At 45.6% G+C, this 19,962-nt stretch overlaps 2 protein-coding genes across 3 annotated transcripts; one reads left to right on the forward strand and one right to left on the reverse strand.

Moving 5' to 3' along the window:
• The first annotated feature begins 1,909 nt into the window (after nucleotides 1-1,909).
• Nucleotides 1,910-7,262, forward strand: LOC103650557 (Mono-/di-acylglycerol lipase N-terminal). Its single transcript, XM_008676131.4, has 7 exons — nucleotides 1,910-2,554; nucleotides 3,863-4,054; nucleotides 4,184-4,456; nucleotides 5,289-5,391; nucleotides 5,829-5,947; nucleotides 6,132-6,299; nucleotides 6,408-7,262. The coding sequence occupies exons 1-7, from the start codon at nucleotides 2,201-2,203 to the stop codon at nucleotides 7,005-7,007; spliced, it is 1,809 nt and encodes a 602-aa protein (XP_008674353.1). The 5' UTR covers nucleotides 1,910-2,200; the 3' UTR covers nucleotides 7,008-7,262.
• Nucleotides 7,263-9,896: 2,634 nt separating this feature from the next.
• On the reverse strand, nucleotides 9,897-14,457 carry LOC103650558 (dihydrofolate synthetase). Of its 2 annotated transcripts, XM_008676132.4 has the most exons (10): nucleotides 13,955-14,456; nucleotides 13,784-13,881; nucleotides 13,080-13,230; nucleotides 12,814-12,876; nucleotides 12,417-12,578; nucleotides 11,524-11,715; nucleotides 11,324-11,423; nucleotides 10,992-11,126; nucleotides 10,787-10,918; nucleotides 9,897-10,699 (listed from the first exon to the last, which is right to left on the reverse strand). In XM_008676132.4, the coding sequence occupies exons 1-10, from the start codon at nucleotides 14,219-14,221 to the stop codon at nucleotides 10,326-10,328; spliced, it is 1,674 nt and encodes a 557-aa protein (XP_008674354.1). In that variant the 5' UTR covers nucleotides 14,222-14,456; the 3' UTR covers nucleotides 9,897-10,325. The 2 variants fall into 2 exon arrangements, with proteins under 2 accessions (XP_008674354.1, XP_008674355.1); XM_008676133.3 differs by lacking the exon at nucleotides 12,814-12,876 and having other exon boundaries at nucleotides 13,955-14,457.
• Nucleotides 14,458-19,962: the final 5,505 nt, after the last annotated feature.

The raw sequence follows: 19,962 nt of genomic DNA on the forward strand, positions 1-19,962 counted from the left end.
CAATGAGAGCATAATGAGTCATACTATCAGTGTCACGATATCTATGTGGCAAAACAATATTTCTTCTAGGTCTATCTTGAGCGATATAGTGATTGTTGCTAACAGGAGGTATAAAAGCTGAAATGACTACTCCCTCTAGGTCTAAAATTCTTGACGTTTTAGACAGGATCTCACATACCAAGAAGCCATTAACTAGAGTGCATGTTTCCCGTTTTACCCTTATTAAATAAGGTCATGTGGCATTGGAAATCATTATATTCTCTTAGCTCATGTGGTTGGGATGACGTTTTTGAAGCCTACGGTCTCCAGTTCAACTACGGTCTCCAGTTCAATTCCTAGCCGTGCATTTGAGGCCCTTTTTCGCGATGGGATTTTTTTGCCGCATCTGCCATTTTTCCGTTCGCGCCAATGTTGCCGTGGCATGCCATTTTTTTTATCCATCCCTTAATACGCATGCATGCAGAGAAAATAAGGAGCCTCATGCAGCCTAGGGGAGTTAAATGTGCAACATTGGAACCATGCAGGCTAAGCGCGCTTGCAGGGGCAAAAACAACTAAACTTGCATGCAAAAGCTAAAACGTCAAAAAAATTTATCCATCCCTTCATAGCCTTAAACATCAAAAATTTTAGACCTGGAGGGAGTATGTAATAGGAGTATCAGAATCAATATTAATAGGTACATCTACCTCAAGATTCTCATCGGTAGTTTCAACATAGATGTGGACGAGGAACCACTATCAGAAACACCTCGAGAGGAAGAAAATGTACTTCCACCATCACCATTTTTTCATGTATGTATCTTGCTCGAGCCTCATCTGTGAGATAGTTCACGACACATCCAATCTCTGCAAATGCAAATGTAATGTGACAAATAAGTTTGCAAAGTCAGGATAAATAAATTGTATAAGCGAAACTAACATGTCCTTTTTCTCACTCACTTCCACTCAGACGACAAGCAAGATTCCCCAACATCTGTTTCTCGGCTCTAGCCGCCTCCCATTCCCTTGCATCATGTGCTCTCTTCTCATTTGCCGCCTTCAATCAACTCTGCTCTGCACGCATCAGGCTGTCTAGGTTGGGGTATCTTTTGTCAGTAGAGTTAATTTGAGGTAGGACATGTGTTTTAGCTATCTAGGTTGTTTCTGTTTTTTTAATGAGAACATATCCAGTGCACATGAGCCTTTGGTACATATAAAGTGCACATAAACTAACAACACTCACAAAAAATTCTAAAAAAAATTCATACATATTCTTTCCATCTTACTCCAATTATATACAAAATTTAAAGGCCAAATTCATTATACTTTAGTTGTAATAAAAAGATAAAATTTCTAACAAGTTTAAATTAGAAAATAGGCTAAAATGTTATCTTTTTATTACAACTAAAGTGTAACGACTTTGAACTTGAAATTTAGTATGTAATTAGAGTAGAATGGAAAAAAATGTATGATTTTTTCAGAATTTTTTGTAAACTTTGTTAGCTCATGTGCGCTTTATGTGAATGAAAGGCCCATGTACACTGGGTTTGTTCTTAGAGAAAGTAGAATCTATTAAATAGACTAGACCATTTAGTTTAAAATTTAATACTACATAGCTTTTCGAAGTTCACGTATAAATCTATCTCAAATTTATATATAAGGTAAGAGGTTGAAATTGATTATATAAATCATTGTATTAGTTTTTTTTACTCTAAAACTTATAACACGCTTCTTGGTTCGTTCCTCTAAAACAAAAATGCAACATGTATTTCACTTATATGACCAATAATTATATATGAATGCATTTATGTATAATTATAATAGTTTAATTAATTTGGATCTAAATGATTATTAAATAAATTTTAAATTTAAGAATATAAATAAATAGAGTCTAAAAGTAAATTATCAAGGAGTTTAAGAAAAAAACCTTGTCTTTTTCTTTAAGCTGATTACAAATTCACAATTGACAGCCGGTGGATCCGAGGTAGCCAAAGTGAGCATACAAATTCAGGGGCAGAACCGTCTTTCCGGCCACGGTCGTCCATCGGTTTTAGGCCGACCCCCCAGAGCGGCAGAGCCCGCCCCCTCTTCCGTCCCAAGTCCCAACTCCCAAGTGGCCAAGTCCCAACCCGACGTCCGACGACCCCCACCTCTCCTTCTCCTCGCTCCGACACCTACGCACATACAGTACGTACGTGCTAACCGTGCTTTTACCGCGCGGGATGGGCGCGAAGGGGATGGCGACGGCGGCGGGGACGGCGGTGCTGCTGTACCTGGTGCTGTCAGGCCGGCTCTGCGGGGACGCCGCCGGCGACGGCGGCGCCCTGGAGGACCAGCTGATATCGTCGGCCCTGGAGGCTCGGCGACGAAGGAAAGAGGACACCAGGGCGCGGCGGGAGCAGCGGCGTGCTCCGCCTCCGTGCACCAAGCGGCGGTGGCCGGAGCGCCCCCCGGACGGGTGGGGCGAGGCGGCCGCCTTGACCGCGCGCACTGTGGGCTTCACCTGGGCCGAGACGCTCGGCAAGTGGACCCTCGGGGAGGTCGCCTTCGGGATCAAGTACTATATGCGGCAGCAGGTATGCGTGCCAGACTGCCGGTGCCCGCCACCAGACCCTCCACGATCGTCGGCTGCGCTACTCCCACTAGGAGTAGCACCTGCGCTGCGCAGCTCTCCTCATTGTGCCGTTACATGTTTGTTTTGTCCTTGGCTGTGTCTTGCGCATGATTTTTTCTGATTTCCCTCCAATATTTTTCACTTGTGGGATTTCCCGCCTGGTTAAATAAGGTGATGTGTCCGATGTGTTTGCTTGCGTGGAATTTTTGTCGGTCAAGCCTCCTTTGTTGTTTTTCCCGGTATTATCTTAGTTTGAAAACTGCGAAATGGAAAAAATATTTCTGGCAAGAATCTTGCGTGCAAGAAAAAGATTGGGCGGAGTTTTCTTTCCTCGTGGTCCGAGTTTCCGTTGCGCATTTATGTTGTGTTCTTCTCATCCCTTCCGGCCTTCCCTCTTCTAGATTGGTCGACAGTCCGGCGGGCCCATGGCTCTTTGAAAGAAAATATCGTGGACTAGGAATTCGATCAAATATTGGACTGTTCTGAGTTGCTCGCAGAATTTGCTGAAAATCTTTTCGGTCCAGTTTGAACTGCTGGGACCATAGTACCTAGTAGTAGGTGCTAAGAAGTACTCCCTTTTTTTTATTTGTCACGTTTTTTTTTGTTAAAAAATTAACTTGCAGGCGATAAATCAGACGATAAATATTCGAGAACGGAGTCAGTACTTGTACGTTGCAACATGTTTCCTTGCTATAGCTTGGATGTTGATGTTACGTGGGGTACTTGTGCCTAGTTTGAGAACAATCTGCCGATGGGTACATGAATGCGTGCGTGTTGCCTCATAAGCTGTTTGGAGAATTCTTGAATGTTGGACAATTCGACGAACAGTTCAATGAGCTTCAATTATTTTCCAGTACTATTTTGCTGACATCTGTCTTGACGGAATTGCTCATATGCAGTTAGCTATGCACCTCACCATCCATCCATATATAAGTAGTGTGTTTTCTTTAACAATTTCATGATTTCGGTGCATCATGGACTGGGACTCTATTAAATTTGACTCATTTTGATTGTTTAAGAAGATTGTTTATATATAAGCAACCCTACTTTCGGTTTTTTTTTCTCCCTCCCAGGCGAACTCCACTTTGATTAATTTAGGCTCCAGAAATTGTAAAGTTAAGTGATCGTAGGATTTGAACCAGATACCTACTGATAAGATGCTAGCCACCTTTAGCTGCTCTAAGTATTCTACATTCTAGAATCATAGGTGCTGTTTTTTTCTCTCTCCCAGAAAATGGTCTGCTCATTTGCGTTTGCTGTACTGTTACAGGGTAATCTGCAGCATGAGTATGCTGGAAGTGATTCTGTGCTACTGGATGGGGCTGAGGTGAGGCAGGTACTGATTTCGCTGCTCAGATATCTGAAGCAGTGCATGTATTTCTCGAAGAAGCCATACAACGTGTTTTTGGAGTATGGTGGTTATGGCCATAATGACGTGCTTATAAGAAAGCCTAAGGCGAGGGTGCGTAAGTATCAGTTAACTTTCTGTTGTCAATTATGCGTTGAGAGTTGAGACTAAACATCCCCAAACTTGTCACACCGCTGATAATAGATCACGAGTAACTGGATGAAATTCTGTTATATCATGCAGCTCTTGAAGCCAGCTTTCACAATTGTTCGAGACAGAAGTAGCCAATGCTTTCTCCTTTTCATCAGGGGGGCTATCAGTGTTAAGGAGCGGTTGACAGCAGCAACAGGCACAGAGGTTCCATTCCATCACGTTGTGGTCCAGGAAGGTCGTGTTTCCAACCTAGTGTTGGGCTACGCCCACTGTGGAATGGTTGTAGCAGCTCGATGGATTGCAAGGCAAGCCATTCCTGGCCTGAGTAAAGCAATCGAGCAATTCCCAGAATATGAGGTTAAGGTAATTTTGATGTTCTCCTGGTGATCTTTTGATGTTCAACCATTCTGCACTGTCGGAAACTCGTGGTATTACATATTAATGAGTCATCTCTTGTTCATTTTTTTTTCTAGATTTTCTGCTTCTGTATTGAACTACAGTTCTGTAACTCAGAATTGATGCTTTCCTGTCTACCTAGTGAACTGCACGAAGATCAACATAAGTTGTGAATGCTAAAGCAAGTAAAATTGCAAGTTGTTATCAACTAGAAATGCCAAATATGTTTTTTTATTTCTTCAAGCCAAAGCAAATGAACTTCAAAGCACTGTTGCAGTAAAGTATCATCAATGAACTTTAGGATTCTCTACTACTGAGAGAGAATCTTAAGAAAATACATTGCCTAAGTACCGAGGTACAAGCTTACATTTATGACTACCATGAGTAGAGAGAATAAGTGGACCACACTCATGAATGTAAACTTTTAAGCAAATAATATGAAACTAATGCTGAACAACTTATTGTCGGATCTCATTTCTTCACTTATTTTCGTATTTATTTATGTGTTTTCAATGTATTTAGAATTTTGTTAGACAACAAGTGCATGTCTACTGATCTACTCAAATGTTCGTAAACCTAAAGGAATTTATTTGAATTTGTTTTGCTTTAATTATTGTTCATCCTACATGAATTTTTGTTTTTAGAGGGACTTCTATCTAGCCCCACATTTCTTTATATCCAACTTTTATCACAGACAGTATATGATACATACTTTTTTTGCAAGCGATGGCAGGAGTATATGATAAAATACTTGTGTCTTGTATGTGACAGTTTCTTCGTTTTGCTTAATTTTGTTTAGGTCATTGGCCATTCAATGGGAGCTGGGATTGCAACAATACTAACATACATCCTACGCGAGAATGAGAAGCTGTCATCATCTACTTGTATTGCATTTGGGCCAGGTACTACATTGAAAAGTATAGTTTACTTTGAACAACGTAAGTTGAGAAAAAAACAAACATTACATTTCCTTTCGCAAACAGTATCCTTCACTAAAACGCAATATTGGCATGCTGCCACAGTATGATGTCTTTTAATGACTGCTCACTGGTTCACCTGCTGGTTTTTGCAATCAAACTTTTCATTTTAAGAGAGCTCTGGTATTAGTCATATTAAAAGGATGGCAAATGATTATTATGTTGTATTTATGCTTAATGATAATTGCAACCGACGTTCTAAGATAGCTGTAATGAGATATCTATAGTACGCATTCTTCTGAATTATCTCTATTCTTAGATCATTACTAGAATAACATCTCTAAAAAGTTTCTCTGTTGTCCGAAAATTTTTCTTTGAATACTTCGTTTGATATATTTACATTCCCACTGTCTGTGATTCAGCTGCTTGCATGACATGGGACTTGGCTGAGTCGGGTAAAGACTTTGTTACCACCATAGTTAACAGAAACGACCTAGTGCCATCTCTTGGCATAGTTTCTGCTGCCAAGCTTCGTATAGAGGTAGGTACCTCTCAGCCAATTCGTTAATTTGCTGATATTTGAGTATCTAAGCAAAGTGGAACGCAGAATCATATTGAATACTGTAGTTAACTAGTTGTTTAGAAGGAAGGATAACTACTCTGCAAACAATTTTCTGCCCTTAAAAGAAAACAAATATTTACTGCTGTACTGAATGTGTTGGCAGGTTATGTCATCGTCTTGGGCACATGACCTTGGCAGACAAATTCAGCAGACTAGGTTCTTAGGTTTTGTGAACCGTTCTGTGAGTTTCATAAGATCCCATGTGCCCTTTGTCTCTGATCCAAGATCTAAGGTTGTGGATGTAGACATGCTGCAATCCCAGAGTCCCGAGGTATTTCGCTACAAAAATTCTATTCCAAGCACTAGTTCTAATAAAAACAGATGAAACGATATTATGTCTACTAGTACTTCTGAGTCGATTCCTCATGGTTTTTGGCAGGCTGGGAGTAAGCCTTCAGCAGATACTCATGCTGTGGTGAAGAAACGCCCTGCACTAGTTTGCTGGTCATATGTGGCTACACCCAATCCCAAACAGAGTATGGAATCGTCAATACAAATGCAGGGCACGGAAGTCCAAACCGACACTGCTGTCGAAACTGAGAAAAATTCTGAAGCGGCAGCTGCTGAGCTAGTCTCAATCCATCTTGGTGAACTGAACATTCAAGAATCAGACAAGGACGATGACAAGAGAGGGGAAAAGGGTTCAGAAACAGATGAAGAAGAGACCATGGAGATTCTAGAGTCCTTGGCCGACGAGAAGCACATGCCATCATCGTCAAGCTTTGCTCAAGAGCCACAGCAGCTGTACCCCCCAGGGAAAATACTGCACATGGTTGGATTGGCAGCAGCGGAAGTGGCAACCACAAGTCAGCAAGGAGCCCAGGAGGAGGTCGTCGCCCTGTATGAGACACCCCGGCATTTGTACAGTAAGATTCGCCTGGCGAGGTCCATGATAGGAGAACATTACATGCCCAAGTACATCAAGACAATGGAGAAGCTGATACACAAGCTTGCAGAGGACCAGCTGGACTCTTTGTAGCATCAACAGTGTGTATAGGATAATTATTGTACAGATCATGAAAATGAAAATCATTCTTTCAGATTGCTTGTGCGTAATGGTGGTTTGGAATTGGTCTGTTTATCTGCTGTCATTTCACTTTGGTAGGCACCCCACCCCAGGAAGAGCTCAAAGAGCTGACCCTGGTGATGGTCTCTGTAATTTTAACAGAAGCAGTTTTCTTACATGTGAATATTATTATCTGGTATCATTAGGTGAGGACTAACAATGTTTATATGTTGAACCTCGTGACATAGTGAGGGAAACCTTTGAAAGTGCTAACTTTGGCTCCGTTTGCTTCCTTTTGCTAAAGTTTAGCTTCTATGGAGTCAAACAGGTTGGCTAAAAGTGTTGTGTTAAAGTTTAGCGCCCATTAGCATTTTAATGCTAAATTGTGCTAAAAGTGGTTTCTAACCCCATTTCTCTCTCCTTTCTCCCTCCACGGCTCCACCGAATTCTCTCCTTTCTCTCTTTCCCCACAATCGACTCTTGTTCCTCGTGTACTGCTCAGACATTAATTAGGGTAATATGCTAAAGTTTAGCACTTGTATCCAAACAACCATTAAGTGATAAACTTTAGCACTATGGAAACAAAAATAGACCTTTTATGCTAAAGGTGTCATTGTCTCATGGGTCACTTTGTGCAGTTAGTAATAAAAAAAGGAACTTGGGTGTTGTTTGGTTCATGTATTGGTAACGTAATGTATAACCGGTAATATTAAATTATGTTTGTTTAAGTCCGTCCAACCGTAATCGATACAACACTAGAAATGGATACCGACTAATTCAAACTTATTAACGCCGGTATTCGAGTGTGAATTATTATCATTATCATTTACATTACATTTTATAAACCAAACGGCAACTTGGTGAAGTGGCTGTGTACTCAATAGTAAGTCGAGTGGTAAGTAGAAAAGGACCACTGGAGCTTAGGCTCCCTCAGTGAAATGATTAGGTTTAACTAATATAGTTTTGGGTGTGGACCTATTCTTCTACAAAGGGCAATGTAGAAAGGACTATACACATGGAGGTGATTTGTGCGGTTGTGAAGTTGTGTGGGAGATTTAAACAAGGGTCACCAGAAACTCCTATGAGGAGCACCGGAGAATGGCGATGACCCTTAAAACCTTCTCCTTCATCTGGCCGGCCGCGCCCCATACCGCACTGGCTGGCTGCTCCTCTCGACCAGCGGCCTGCCCCGCCTCACACTCGGACAGCTGCTCCTCTCTCTCTTCTATCTTGGTTGACCATGGATCCTCCTCCGACTGGTCACCACCTCGACTGCACTCTACCCTGGCCTCACTCGACGTTTTCTTTCTAGAGGATTAAGAATGAATCAATCGTTGACATGTGAGATCTACCAGAAGAGGACATTCTAACTAAAATGTTCTTTAGGGCCTGTTCCAGAAATTGGATAGGATCGAGGAGATTAAATTCACTTCTATTTAGTTTTGGCTACAGAGAGATTTATTTCCTTCAATCCCCTTTTACAATTTTGGCTAGAGAGATTTATTCCTTCAATTCCTTTGTAACTGAACAAGCCCTTACGTGAGTTTAGAGTTTTGCGTAAGCTAAATACTTTTGTTTCGTGATAGATCTTAGATCCAATAGCAGAATAGCTGCTCCACGATGAATCTCAGATTTAATTTTTCACTTGTGGAACTATCCTCCCAACAGTACAATACCTATTTTTTATAGTTCGTTCGACCGCTCGTTTTCTTTTAGATAGCAAGATGGTACTATATAAAAGTATTGTGCTATACGTGCAGGGGTATAATTAGATCGGACACGGACGAATATTACTTATTTCATATTTGTTTTCATATTTTATCTTTGAATTCGGATTGGATACGGATATTATTATATTGTGTCAAATAAGATTTGAATAGCTATCGACGTCTTAATATCTAAAAATGAAATACGGATCGGGTACTGAGTACCCAGACTCGAATATGGATCGGATCTCAACCCGACGGATCGAATTCGAATATGGACAGATAATGTTAGGCTTCCTATCATTTAAACCCCTATCTACATGCGGCTTCATATCATATTAGGCTTGAGTGGTTTCTTACGGCCAATAGATAACAACCCACTAGTTATAGGTGTACATTCGGACCGCCCGACCCAGCCCAAACCCGAAAAGGCCCGTATTGTTTGAATTTCGGGCCGTGCCGGGCCGGCCCACGGGTCTCGCCCTGGGTCTATGACCCGGCACGTAATTGCTTAAACGTGTCGGGCTCATTTCGAGCGGCCCGGAATTATAAAAGCCCGAAATTCATTTTTTTGGCCCGAAATTCACATCAAGGCTCAGAATTCACATCAGAGCCCTAAATTCAAAACAAATTTAATAAAGCAAATAAAAGATAAGACAAATAAATTTGACCAAAAGCAAACTTAATATTTGTATTAAGCTTCCAGAGCTATGCAATGACTACCTCGTTTACAAATCATTTTGTTAGAAAAAAAAGAGTATAATCAATTGTATACAAAGTTCATAAGTTCAATTCATTATCTAATGTTCATAACAAAAGTAAAATTACATCACATACTATAATTCAAAGCTACAAAAAACATCTAACTAGAATTATCTCTAGATTTGTGTTTTTATAAAGTACATGAAAGTATGGAATGAAGTGTGGTTTTAATAAATATATAAGCCTTTTCGTGTCTCTATATGAGTCATTTCGTGCCTGCCTTAAATATGTCGTGACCTCGGCCCAAACTCAGCCCGATATATCAGGCCGTGCTGGCCCAACACTAAAATATTTCGAGTCGTGCCGTGCCTAGGCCGTGCTCTTTTTTCCGTGCTCCAGGCCGACCCATCAAACCCGGCCCAAATGTACACCTATACACTAGTTAGCCGAGCCGAGAGGGGTAGAGGAATATACCTCACGAAGGTATAAACCAGAAAAACTGGTGTGTTTTGTAGGAGTACAGATAATCAGCCTATTTACAATCTATTATTGTCAGCTTAGAAAGAGCCACGAACAAGTTGGCAGCAACGCAGGACGTGATCCCAATATCCCATCAGCACAGATGCCTTGCTTGCCTGCCGTCCGTTTGGATGGGAGCCCTGCCTCAGTCAAATGCATCCTGGGTCCTGGCCCAAATGTTCAAAATCGGGCGCCTGGGATGGATGCCTGGCCCAGGCATTTTGGTAGATTCCATCCAAACAGTCCCGCAATGTACACCACACGAATGATCCATCTCGCCGGTACACCACTACGAGTCCAGTGTAGCTTCCACTCTCTTCCAGTCTAGTATATGGTACTATGAAAGATGAGATGGTTGGCGCCTCTAATGCCGTCCCAGCTTTTGCAGTATGGCCCCGACGAGATGCAGGGAGCCGGTCACGCAGATGAGGCCTGGGGCCCTGCCTCTGCTCTCAAGGAGCTGGGAGGCAGCAATGATCAGGTTCCAGGAGAACGGCCCCATGTCTTGGCACCCGATCACCATGGGCTTCCTTCTGGAACTCAGCGAAGGACTGCCCAACAGATCGGCGATGTGCTCCAGGGTTTCAGTGCCACTGATGCCACCGATGTCCACGTACTCGATGCCACGATGGCGTGCCGCGGCAATCCATACTTCTTTCAGGGATGAGGCTGGCATTGCACGGGAGCTTCCTCCGGCGATGCTCGCCTCTGTCAGTAGCACGACATCTGGGGTTTGACCTGCAGCAAGTTTCAGGAATAATGTGACATCAATTTCAGTAATAGTAGCTTTCATTCATGCGCCTGCCTAGATTTGGGGATTCCTACCTGAGAGAAGCTGCTCAGCAAACGCAAGATGCTCCTTGTCACTAGCCATTCCGACAACAAGCGCTAGAGGCCCTTCTGGTCTGACAGCTTCTATCACGCCTGATAAGGCCTTTGCAGATTCCTCAGTATGGGCTGCAAAACATAATTCAAGCATCAGCATCGCTGGAAGGAAGAGATGTCAAGAGAAGGTTACAGCGAGGTTAACCTCCATCGATTAGTACAGTAGATGCACCATCCAGCCCAAGAACCGAGGCTTCCTCTGCTGTGAGAAACTGGCTCCTCCCAGGAAGTTGGGTCTCCCTCAAGCCAGCTTGGATAGAAGCATCAGAGATTTCCCATCCTTAACTTACCAACGCCATGCCATAGCAGGAAAAATAGATCAGTGAATGAGTGTGATAAAAAAGGGGGCAAATGGACAAAGAGCCACACAGAAAGCAAGTGTTCAGCCCCGTCCGTAATCAAGCTTCAAGGAACCAAGATTTAACATGCTATTAACACTGGAGAAATGTCACTTTGGCGGCTTAGGAGTATTGTTACCTAGACTACGGAGACAGAGAGCCGTGCAAGCAGCTGTGACAGCATTCTGACGCTGATGATCTCCCAGCAGTTGGAGGTTTATGTCATGCATTTCAATGGACTGAAAAGGATAGTTTGCGCTGATCAGCCAGAGGATTTGAAAAACAGATACGAACTTGTCAATTTCAGATGAAGTAGGTGAGGTTCCCAATGTAACTCACCAAGGGTACATCATTTGAAATATTTATGCTGAAGTAACAGCGTTGATACGGCTTACCATTATCCCAATCTATGCATTTCGTAAAGCTCTTGATGCCAGGATCACAAGCAGATATCACAGGAGATTGTGTCAAGAATGCCCTGTCACGAATAATTTGCTCAATAACTGCTGAAAATGGTCCACCAATCACAACCTGACAAAAAATGTTTGATATCCAGGTTACATCTTGTCAAGATCTGAAACTAAGCTGGAATAAGAAAATAATCCCACTGTCCTCGTTTGGACCATCTATGCTATGGTAAGAAATTCATATATGAGTGGAGGAAAGATTAGTGCAATAAGAAGGATTTACGAAGCTAAATTAGAGAAAATTGGAAGAGGGAGGGTTTCTAATGCTGCTGCTCCTTGCATACAATGCAGTGTGACAGGACCACTCATACATGATGCAATACCTGAGGTAATACATTATGTAGTAGTGTAGGACACAACTCAATGTTAAAATGTTGCTTTAAGAAACAAGTCTGAGAATCAAGCAGTCTGGGTAAACATAAACAAGAATAACTGAATAAGGAAAGGGCCTGCATGTCCAGTCATAATTGTCATATACTGTGGCAGATTTTATGTAAGGACAATACAACTGAACCAAGTCTTTTAGAAAGAAACAAGAAAAAAGATAACATCTTTCTCATGTTACTGAACAAAACGAGAACAAGATTCCTACAATGGAACGAGTCAGGTGTCAGGAGCAGGGTTTGTCATATCACCCATTTAATACAAGTACAAAAAAAGTGCTAGACACATTCAAGTTGGCTTTAAGATCAAGGTATAAACAGGAGCAACTAGACACTGGTAGTTACAGAAATACAGAATGAAAATGATAAGTGAATTGCATACTGGTTGTCCTTGTTTAATGATTCCAGACTTTGCTATTGCTATGCTTTGCAGGGAGCCACCCAATGCAACCAGATGTTCCCTCCCTACTGTTGTTATGACGGATGCTGCTAATTCAGTACTCCGAATAACATTTGTTGCATCCCTAGCTCCACCAAGACCTGCCTAGAAAATAAATAGATAAAAGCAAAAACTGGTGATATCATTTTTACGACTGAATTGAACAGATGATGTTGAGAATGTAATTCAATTTTGAAAAGCAAGACCCTTTGCTTTCAAGACTTCTTTAAAATCAGTGATATCGATTGCATTACTTCCTATTTCAGTCTTGACATTTAACAGCAATGAGCACAAAATCTGAGAGGTCATAAAGGGCAGTAACAGATGTTCTGTAACTTACTTCAATGATGGCAATGTCAACATTTTCTTGTGAGAATAGAAGAAATGAGAGAGCAGTAAAAACCTACAAAGGCATGCATACAATCTCTGGAAGTCATGTCTATGATCAAATGAGAAACAAAACATGAACAGTTTCAAACCCGATAGTATTTGGATGTAAGAAAAAAATTCCCATCAGTTACAATGATTATTTGTATGTGTCCACAAAACAGTCAAAAACTAATCTTCATAAGAGAACAGGTGGGCATATTTACAATAACAAACTACCTCAAAATGCGTTAGGGATCCATTTTCCAATTCTATTGCTTCATCAATAGCTTCCTTAGCCCCATCAAAAAGATCACTCAACAGTCGTACTGGAACAGGGCCTCCATCATTTCCAACAGAAATCCGTTCACGTATTGTTAGAAGATGTGGACTGCATAGGAGAGAGAATTATAGTGGTGTTAAAAAACAGTGAGACACAATGGAACTGAACAAATTACAAACCATCTAAAATAAAGGATTACACATTTACACTTCAATACCTTGACATAGATCTAAACATGAAAAGTGAAAGACAGTATTCCAAAATAATTTGATACAAAACAAGATCCAGCTAAAGAAGCTATTGACAGGATAGCGCTAAGGCAGAGGCTGGAGAATGATAGTTTTTTTGGTACATAAACCTCATTCAATGAAACCTACTTAAAACAGGCTGCATTTTCCTCCTGCATACCACATTGAATTATTTACAGCCCCATTTAGGATATTTGTCTTATTCATACATTTTGCAATTCCAATTTGATACCCTCCGTTAAAAATTGATACCGGTTGACAGCCTAAAGGCCAAAACCATGTTTTCTATGCAATTGTTCGAGCAACCAATGATGAATCCATTCGAATCCATGGCCCCTATCATACCGGCACCACAAAAATTTCTGCCTAACAACTGCACGTGACTGACAAAGATGATGACGAGTTAAGATTACCTAGAATAACTTCCCACATTGTAGCCTTGCGCCCTCATGATATTGGACAGCAATGCAGCAGTAGAACCTTTCCCCTTGGTGCCGGCGATATGCACAGCCTACACACACATCTATTCAGCTACATATTTCCATTCACAGCTAACTCCCAAGATGCCATCAGGGAGAACTCACCGGGAAGTCGGTGTGGGGATCGCCGAGCCGACGAAGGAGTCGGCGCATGCGCCCGAGGTCGAATCCGTCGTCGGAGTCGGTGCCGGCGCCGCGCGGCACGCCCGAGCGCTCGTAGTTGCGCAGCCGCTCCATGTAATCGAAGAAACCCCCGAGCGGGCCCTCCGCCTCGCCACCGGCCATGGCGGACAGACTGCGGCGGGTGACGCTCCTCCCCAGCAGCAGACCGCGCGGGAGGCCGAGCGCGGCGGGGAAGCGGTGGCCGAGCATCCGTCGCGGCCGTGCGGCGGCGGCGGGAGGCGACGCAGGGCGCGCAGTCGCGGCCGTGACGCTCAGATGCGGCGAATCAAGCGCGCGCGGGATACGGGTGAATGTTGGCTTGAGCTGTGGATGGGTCGGTGGGGAGGACGCCGGAGTCGGGCAGCGGAGGACGGGCGCGAGGAGAGATCAGACAACGCCGAGCGAGCAGAGTGCGGTCTGTTTGGTTAGCTGGTTCAGTCACTGTTACACTAGACATGTGTTTGATACTTAGTTTATAGCCATAATTAGAGCAAGATTTTTCTTAAGAGCAATTATGATTATACCTCTGTCGGGGATGATGGGTACCAAACTACACTCCTGAAAACACGCTTAAAACCTCTCCCGAGTACCGAGAATCAAGAACTCCGCCTCGTCCGAAGTCACCCTCTGAGAATCTGCCCAAAACTCCGCCTTACCCAAGCCCGATCTCGGACGGGCCGTAAATACGAGCAGATCTCGGTCCCGACCGAGGATCCCCTACCCCTAGAAGCTATGTCCACCTCGCTCGAGCCCATCACGGGCGAGAGGGACAAGACCCATGGCAAACCTTTCGAAGGTCACTAGGGGACAACCGTATTTAATGCGTGCACCTACCCCGCACAGGGTTGCAGGTGTACAGTGGTAACAAGATCGCGGTCTTGTCAAAGATTCACCAATATGATTACGCATGCGCCGCTGTACACGCACGTCGTCTGCCAGCCCCTGACGGGACATGTAATATGGACTAGCCCTCGGGCGCAAATTCTGCCTCGCCCGACGCAAAGCTCGCCCTCAAGACAGAACTCCGCCTCGTCGAGCTCGGCCTCGGCTACCTACTCCCCTGCGAATCCTGCGAAGGGCCACTCCTTCGAACTGTGGCAAGTGTCATCGAATCTCAGGACGGGCTCGGTCGCGACCTCAGACGGACCTCTGCCTTGCCCGAGCCTGGTTCTGACATCGATATCTGTGACGAAGGACACCCCCAACGTCATCAGATACAGTGAAGTTGATGTGTCCCTTAAGAAGCTTTTTCCCATGCTAAGCACTGTGTCAACCACTACGGTATGGCAGCCTCTCCCAGGGGGCTCGGGTACGCGACCGAGCCCTCGGTCTCAGCCTCGGCTCACAGCAGGAAACAAGCAAGCTCAAGTCAATAACAAAGTACAAAGGCCATGTTGTCCATAGGACACGAAGACACTCACCACAGCAGAAGGCAGCCCCGTCTACAAGGACGCGCTCCCCTTAGGCGTATAAATAGGGTAGTCCATGGCTCCTCTAGGGGGTATGCAAGCACTTGGCAGTCTTCTCCTACATTTGATATTGGCACTTGCTGAAAGGAAAATGTGCCCTTGGGCCATTCTATACATGTTTTAGTGATTAGATGGTCAACACATATTGTTTTGTTTGATATAAGCTAAGTGCCAAAGAGATGCAAATGGAAAAGCAAGGTATGATTCTAGCCTTAGTAAATTGTTCTTAGTACTAATATTATTCTACTAAGTGTTAGGAACCTTGTCAAATCGAGAGAAATCGGATTAGAGAAGTTTGGCTAAGTCCAGCCAAACTTGCACCAGCCTGCGGTGCACCGAACTGTTCGGTGTGCACCGGACAGTGTCTGGTGCCCAGGCTGGCGCCCTGGCGAACAGACCGCTCTCAGGAAAATGATGAGGGCACCACAACTATAATTCACTGGACTGTCCAGTGAGCACCAGATTGTCTGGTGTGCCAGCCATGCCACAAGCCAACGGTCGACCACGCAATCAGCGGGTGACATGTGGCTCAGCCAACGGTTAGGAGGCAACACCGGACTGTCCAGTGTGCCACGTGGCTGGCAACGGTCGGCTTCGCTAGAAAAGGAAAGAAATCACACACTGTTCACTGCCTGGTGGTGCACAGGACTGTCCGGTGCGCCCACGGACAGAAGGCAACTAGTGCCTTCCAAATGGAGCTCAAACGACTTCTAGCTTCCTTAGGGCTATAAAAGGGACCCCTAGGCACATGGAGCAACAACCAAGCCTCCAATGAACATCCTACGACGCATAGACTCCGCAGGCACGCATTCGGTTCATTGCGTTTGAGATTGGAGCACTTCTTTGAGCCGTTATTCCTCTGCGTTGTTTTGTGTGCTCAGTTCTTGACTTGTGTGTTGTTGTTGCGACTCTAGTTCTTGTGTTTCTATTCCCTCCCTTACTCTAGTGGTTCTTGTGATTAATCTTGTAAGGATGAGAGACTCCAACTCATTGAGATTCCTCACAAAGGGGACACTTGAGAAAAGGAATAAAACCGTGGTAGTCAAGTTTGATCGTTGGATCACTTGAGAGGAATTGAGTGCAATCCTTGACCGAAGGAGGTCACCACAACGTGGAGTAGGCATTGGCCGAACCACATGATAAAATCACTGTGTCACTTGCGCATCTTTCTCTGTAATTGTTTTCCTCCATAGAGTTCTCATATATTCACTTGCGCTATTATTCCTAAGTTCAATATATATTCTAAGGGAACAATCAAGTGAAGAGTTCTCTCCTCTCTATCTATTGCTCCTTGGATTTGATCTTACTAACATTTATTATAAATCAAGTTTGTTTAGACTTGATTTTTACATGATCACCTATTCACCCCTTCTATGTGCTCTCAATTGGTATCAGAGCCATACTCTTCATTTAGGGACTAACCGCCCAAAGAGATGGATCATAAAGACAAGGGGATGGTGATCAACGACAAGGAGGAGACCCTCTATGTTGATGAGCCAAAAGGTGACAAACCCACTGACTCAGGCTCAAACAACAAGAAAAAGTATGGAAAGAAGAAGAGGCGCATCAAGAAGATCATCTTCTATGACAGCGATGCCTCCTCTTCTTCACCAAGGGAAGACGACGACGAAGACTCTTCGTCGAAAAATAAAACGGTTAATCAGAACTACTCTTTTGATTATTCTCGCATCCCTTATAATTCGAATGCTCATTTATTATCTATTCCACTCAGTGTTGGAGAGGAAATCTTCGGTCGGGTGGCGGAATGCACCCGCCCTAAATCCTAAGATGAGGAGGGGCCCAAGCGTTTTGCCTGTTAGGTGAAAACGGGAAGAGCACAAGAACACACCAGGATTTAGAGTGGTTCGGGCCGCTGGAGCGTAATACCTACTCCACTGTGTGATGTATTGAGCTTGAGAGCTTGTATGAACTTGTGAGTGTGAGAGTCTAAGTGTGTCTAAGTGAGCCCTTCTTGTAACGCTGTGTGCCCTCCCTTTTATAGCTCAAGGGGGCACGTACAAGGACCCTGAGCCCCGACATGCGGGCCCAGGGACATAACAGATGTAATACTTGGAGCAACTAATGCTAGTCGTGAGTGCAATCTCCTTGTGTCCTGATATCTGCGGTCTGCGTAGCATTGGCGTGCAGCGGAAGCTTCCCTGGCAACGTACGAGTGATGCTGAGCACAGTGTATGCCGCAGTATGGGCGTACCGCCTGTCAACGGAAAGGACAGGCATGCCGCCTGCAGGGTGGCTGGGTCGCCGCCCGTCAGCGGAGTGGACATGACTCATTAAATGCTGAGACAGTACATCGCCCGCTAGTGGAGTGGACAGGACTCATTAAATGCGGGGGCAGCACATCGCCTGCCAGTGGAGTGGACAGACGGTGTGGCTTATCCGCAATAAATGCGGTGGATGCACGGCCCAGAAGCCATACGTCAGGCTCCGCCCGTTGGCTTACGTCACGACCAGTGGGCCACGCGGCAGCATCGGGTCTCCGCGTGAGCGGGGAGCGGAAGCGTACGCGGTATGGTCCGGACACGTGTTGGCTCCGGACCTTCGCCTGACCTTGATCAAGGCCTGGGTATTCCTTGTTCTGGAATCCCGAGACCTTGCTGTGAGTGGCCCGGACCATGCACAGGGGGGTCCGGGACCCGTCCCAGGGGTTCGGGCACACCCGTGGAGGTTCTGGACCTTACCCGGAGGTCCGGTTTGTACGTACATAGGTCCGGCACTTTCCCATGGGGGTCTAGACCCACAGTCGATATCCTGGAATATATCGTCTTATCTGGCCACGTGGCGGCCCTGGAGCTGTCCACGTGGTGGGGTCGGGTGCTGTTCACCACGCGACTAGAGATAGCCACGCGGGCACCGTGCCTTCACACTGTAGTAAGGGGTACCCCTGTTCTAGGGTACCAACAGTGGCCCTCGGGCCCGCCTCAGGGGAGGAAACGAGCCTGCAGGTGGGGCCAAAGCTCGATTGGCACGCTGCTTTTGTGCGCTTGTTGTCGTAATTACTGCCAGTCCGCCTTCGGTCACGCCAACTGTCACGCCTGTCCCCGTGGCTGACTGACCCGTGGCCTCCGCACTTGATGGTTTTGCTGGGCCACGCGCGGGGTGCCTCGATACCGCTGCATTGGTTTTGAAAATTCACCTTCTCTGTCTTCTGCTGCAGCCCCGAGGAGACGCGGTACTGGCGCGAGCGGCGGTTCGACTTCTCTGCACCTAGGAACCGGTGCCCAGGGAGGATGACTCGTGGGCCTGGGCCCCCGTGTCAGATACTGGGTTGGTGGTTTCGGCGGAGGTGAAGAGACGTACTACCGCAGGCGGCAGCTTGCTCCTCCATGGCGGTTCGCCTTCTTCGCACTCAGAGGCTGACACCCAAGGAGTATGACTCGTGGGCCCAGGCCCCCGTGTCAGAGGCTGACCTGCTGTTTTCGGCAGAGATGAAGAGGCATGGCGGTTCGCTCCTCGCGTGGCGGTTCGCCTTCTTCGCACACGGAGACCGACGCCCAAGGAGCATGACTCATGGGCCTGGGCCCCCGTGCTAGAGGCTGGGCCACCTTGGCGCGCGTCGGGCGAGATCTTCTGTGGCGTCTCGGGGCGTCAGTGGGGGAATGTTTCTTCATGCTGCTGCTGGAGGAGCTTGGCCTCCACCCTCAGCACTTTACGCCTTGCTTCATCCTTCAGGCGGCCATCATCGCCTACCTCTGCAAGATGTCCATGGGGCGACGCTTCTTCCTCTAGCATTTGGAGGAATGGGTGTTGTGCAGCGACCTTCCGAAGGCGGAAGGCGAGCTGAGCTGCGGCTCCATTTTTCGCGTGAGCTTCACCAGCATCCCATGGTACACCACCATGAACTGGTCTAGCTCCAACTCCATGAGGTGGGAAGCGAGCTGAGCTGCAGCTCCATCTCTTTGGCTTTGATGGCTTCGGTGCCGCCTCCAACGGTGACCGCTAGCCCATCTCTTTCAAGGATGTTCATCAGCCTCATGGAGATGGCGGCCGCGCGCTTCCAGCGCGACCCTACTGATGTCGAGTAGGTCATACCTGTAGACATAAGACTAGGGCCCCGCTTGAAGGCGGATGTAATAACTTTTGTTTTCATAAGGTACTTTTGAGTACTACTTATCGAGCAGTATTAGCACTTATCTGCATACTATTTGTCCCTGTTGTGTGTGGCGTTGCCGACTCCTCCCTGGTACCTCCCTTTTATAGCTCAAGGGGGGCACGTACAAGGACCCTGAGCCCCGACATGCGGGCCCAGGGACATAACGAATGTAATACTTAGAGCAACTAATGCTAGTCGCTAGTGCAATCTCCTTGTGTCCTGATATCCGCGGTCTGCGTAGCATTGGCGTGCAGCGAAAGCTTCCCTGGCAACGTACGAGTGATGCTGAGCACAATGTTTGCTGCAGTACGAGCGTACCGCCTGTCAACGGAAAGGACAGGCACGCCGCCCGTCAGCGGAGTGGATAGGAC

The sequence above is a fragment of the Zea mays genome, chromosome 3 (genome assembly GCF_902167145.1).
Source record: "Zea mays cultivar B73 chromosome 3, Zm-B73-REFERENCE-NAM-5.0, whole genome shotgun sequence".
In the NCBI taxonomy this organism is placed as follows: domain Eukaryota; kingdom Viridiplantae; phylum Streptophyta; class Magnoliopsida; order Poales; family Poaceae; genus Zea; species Zea mays.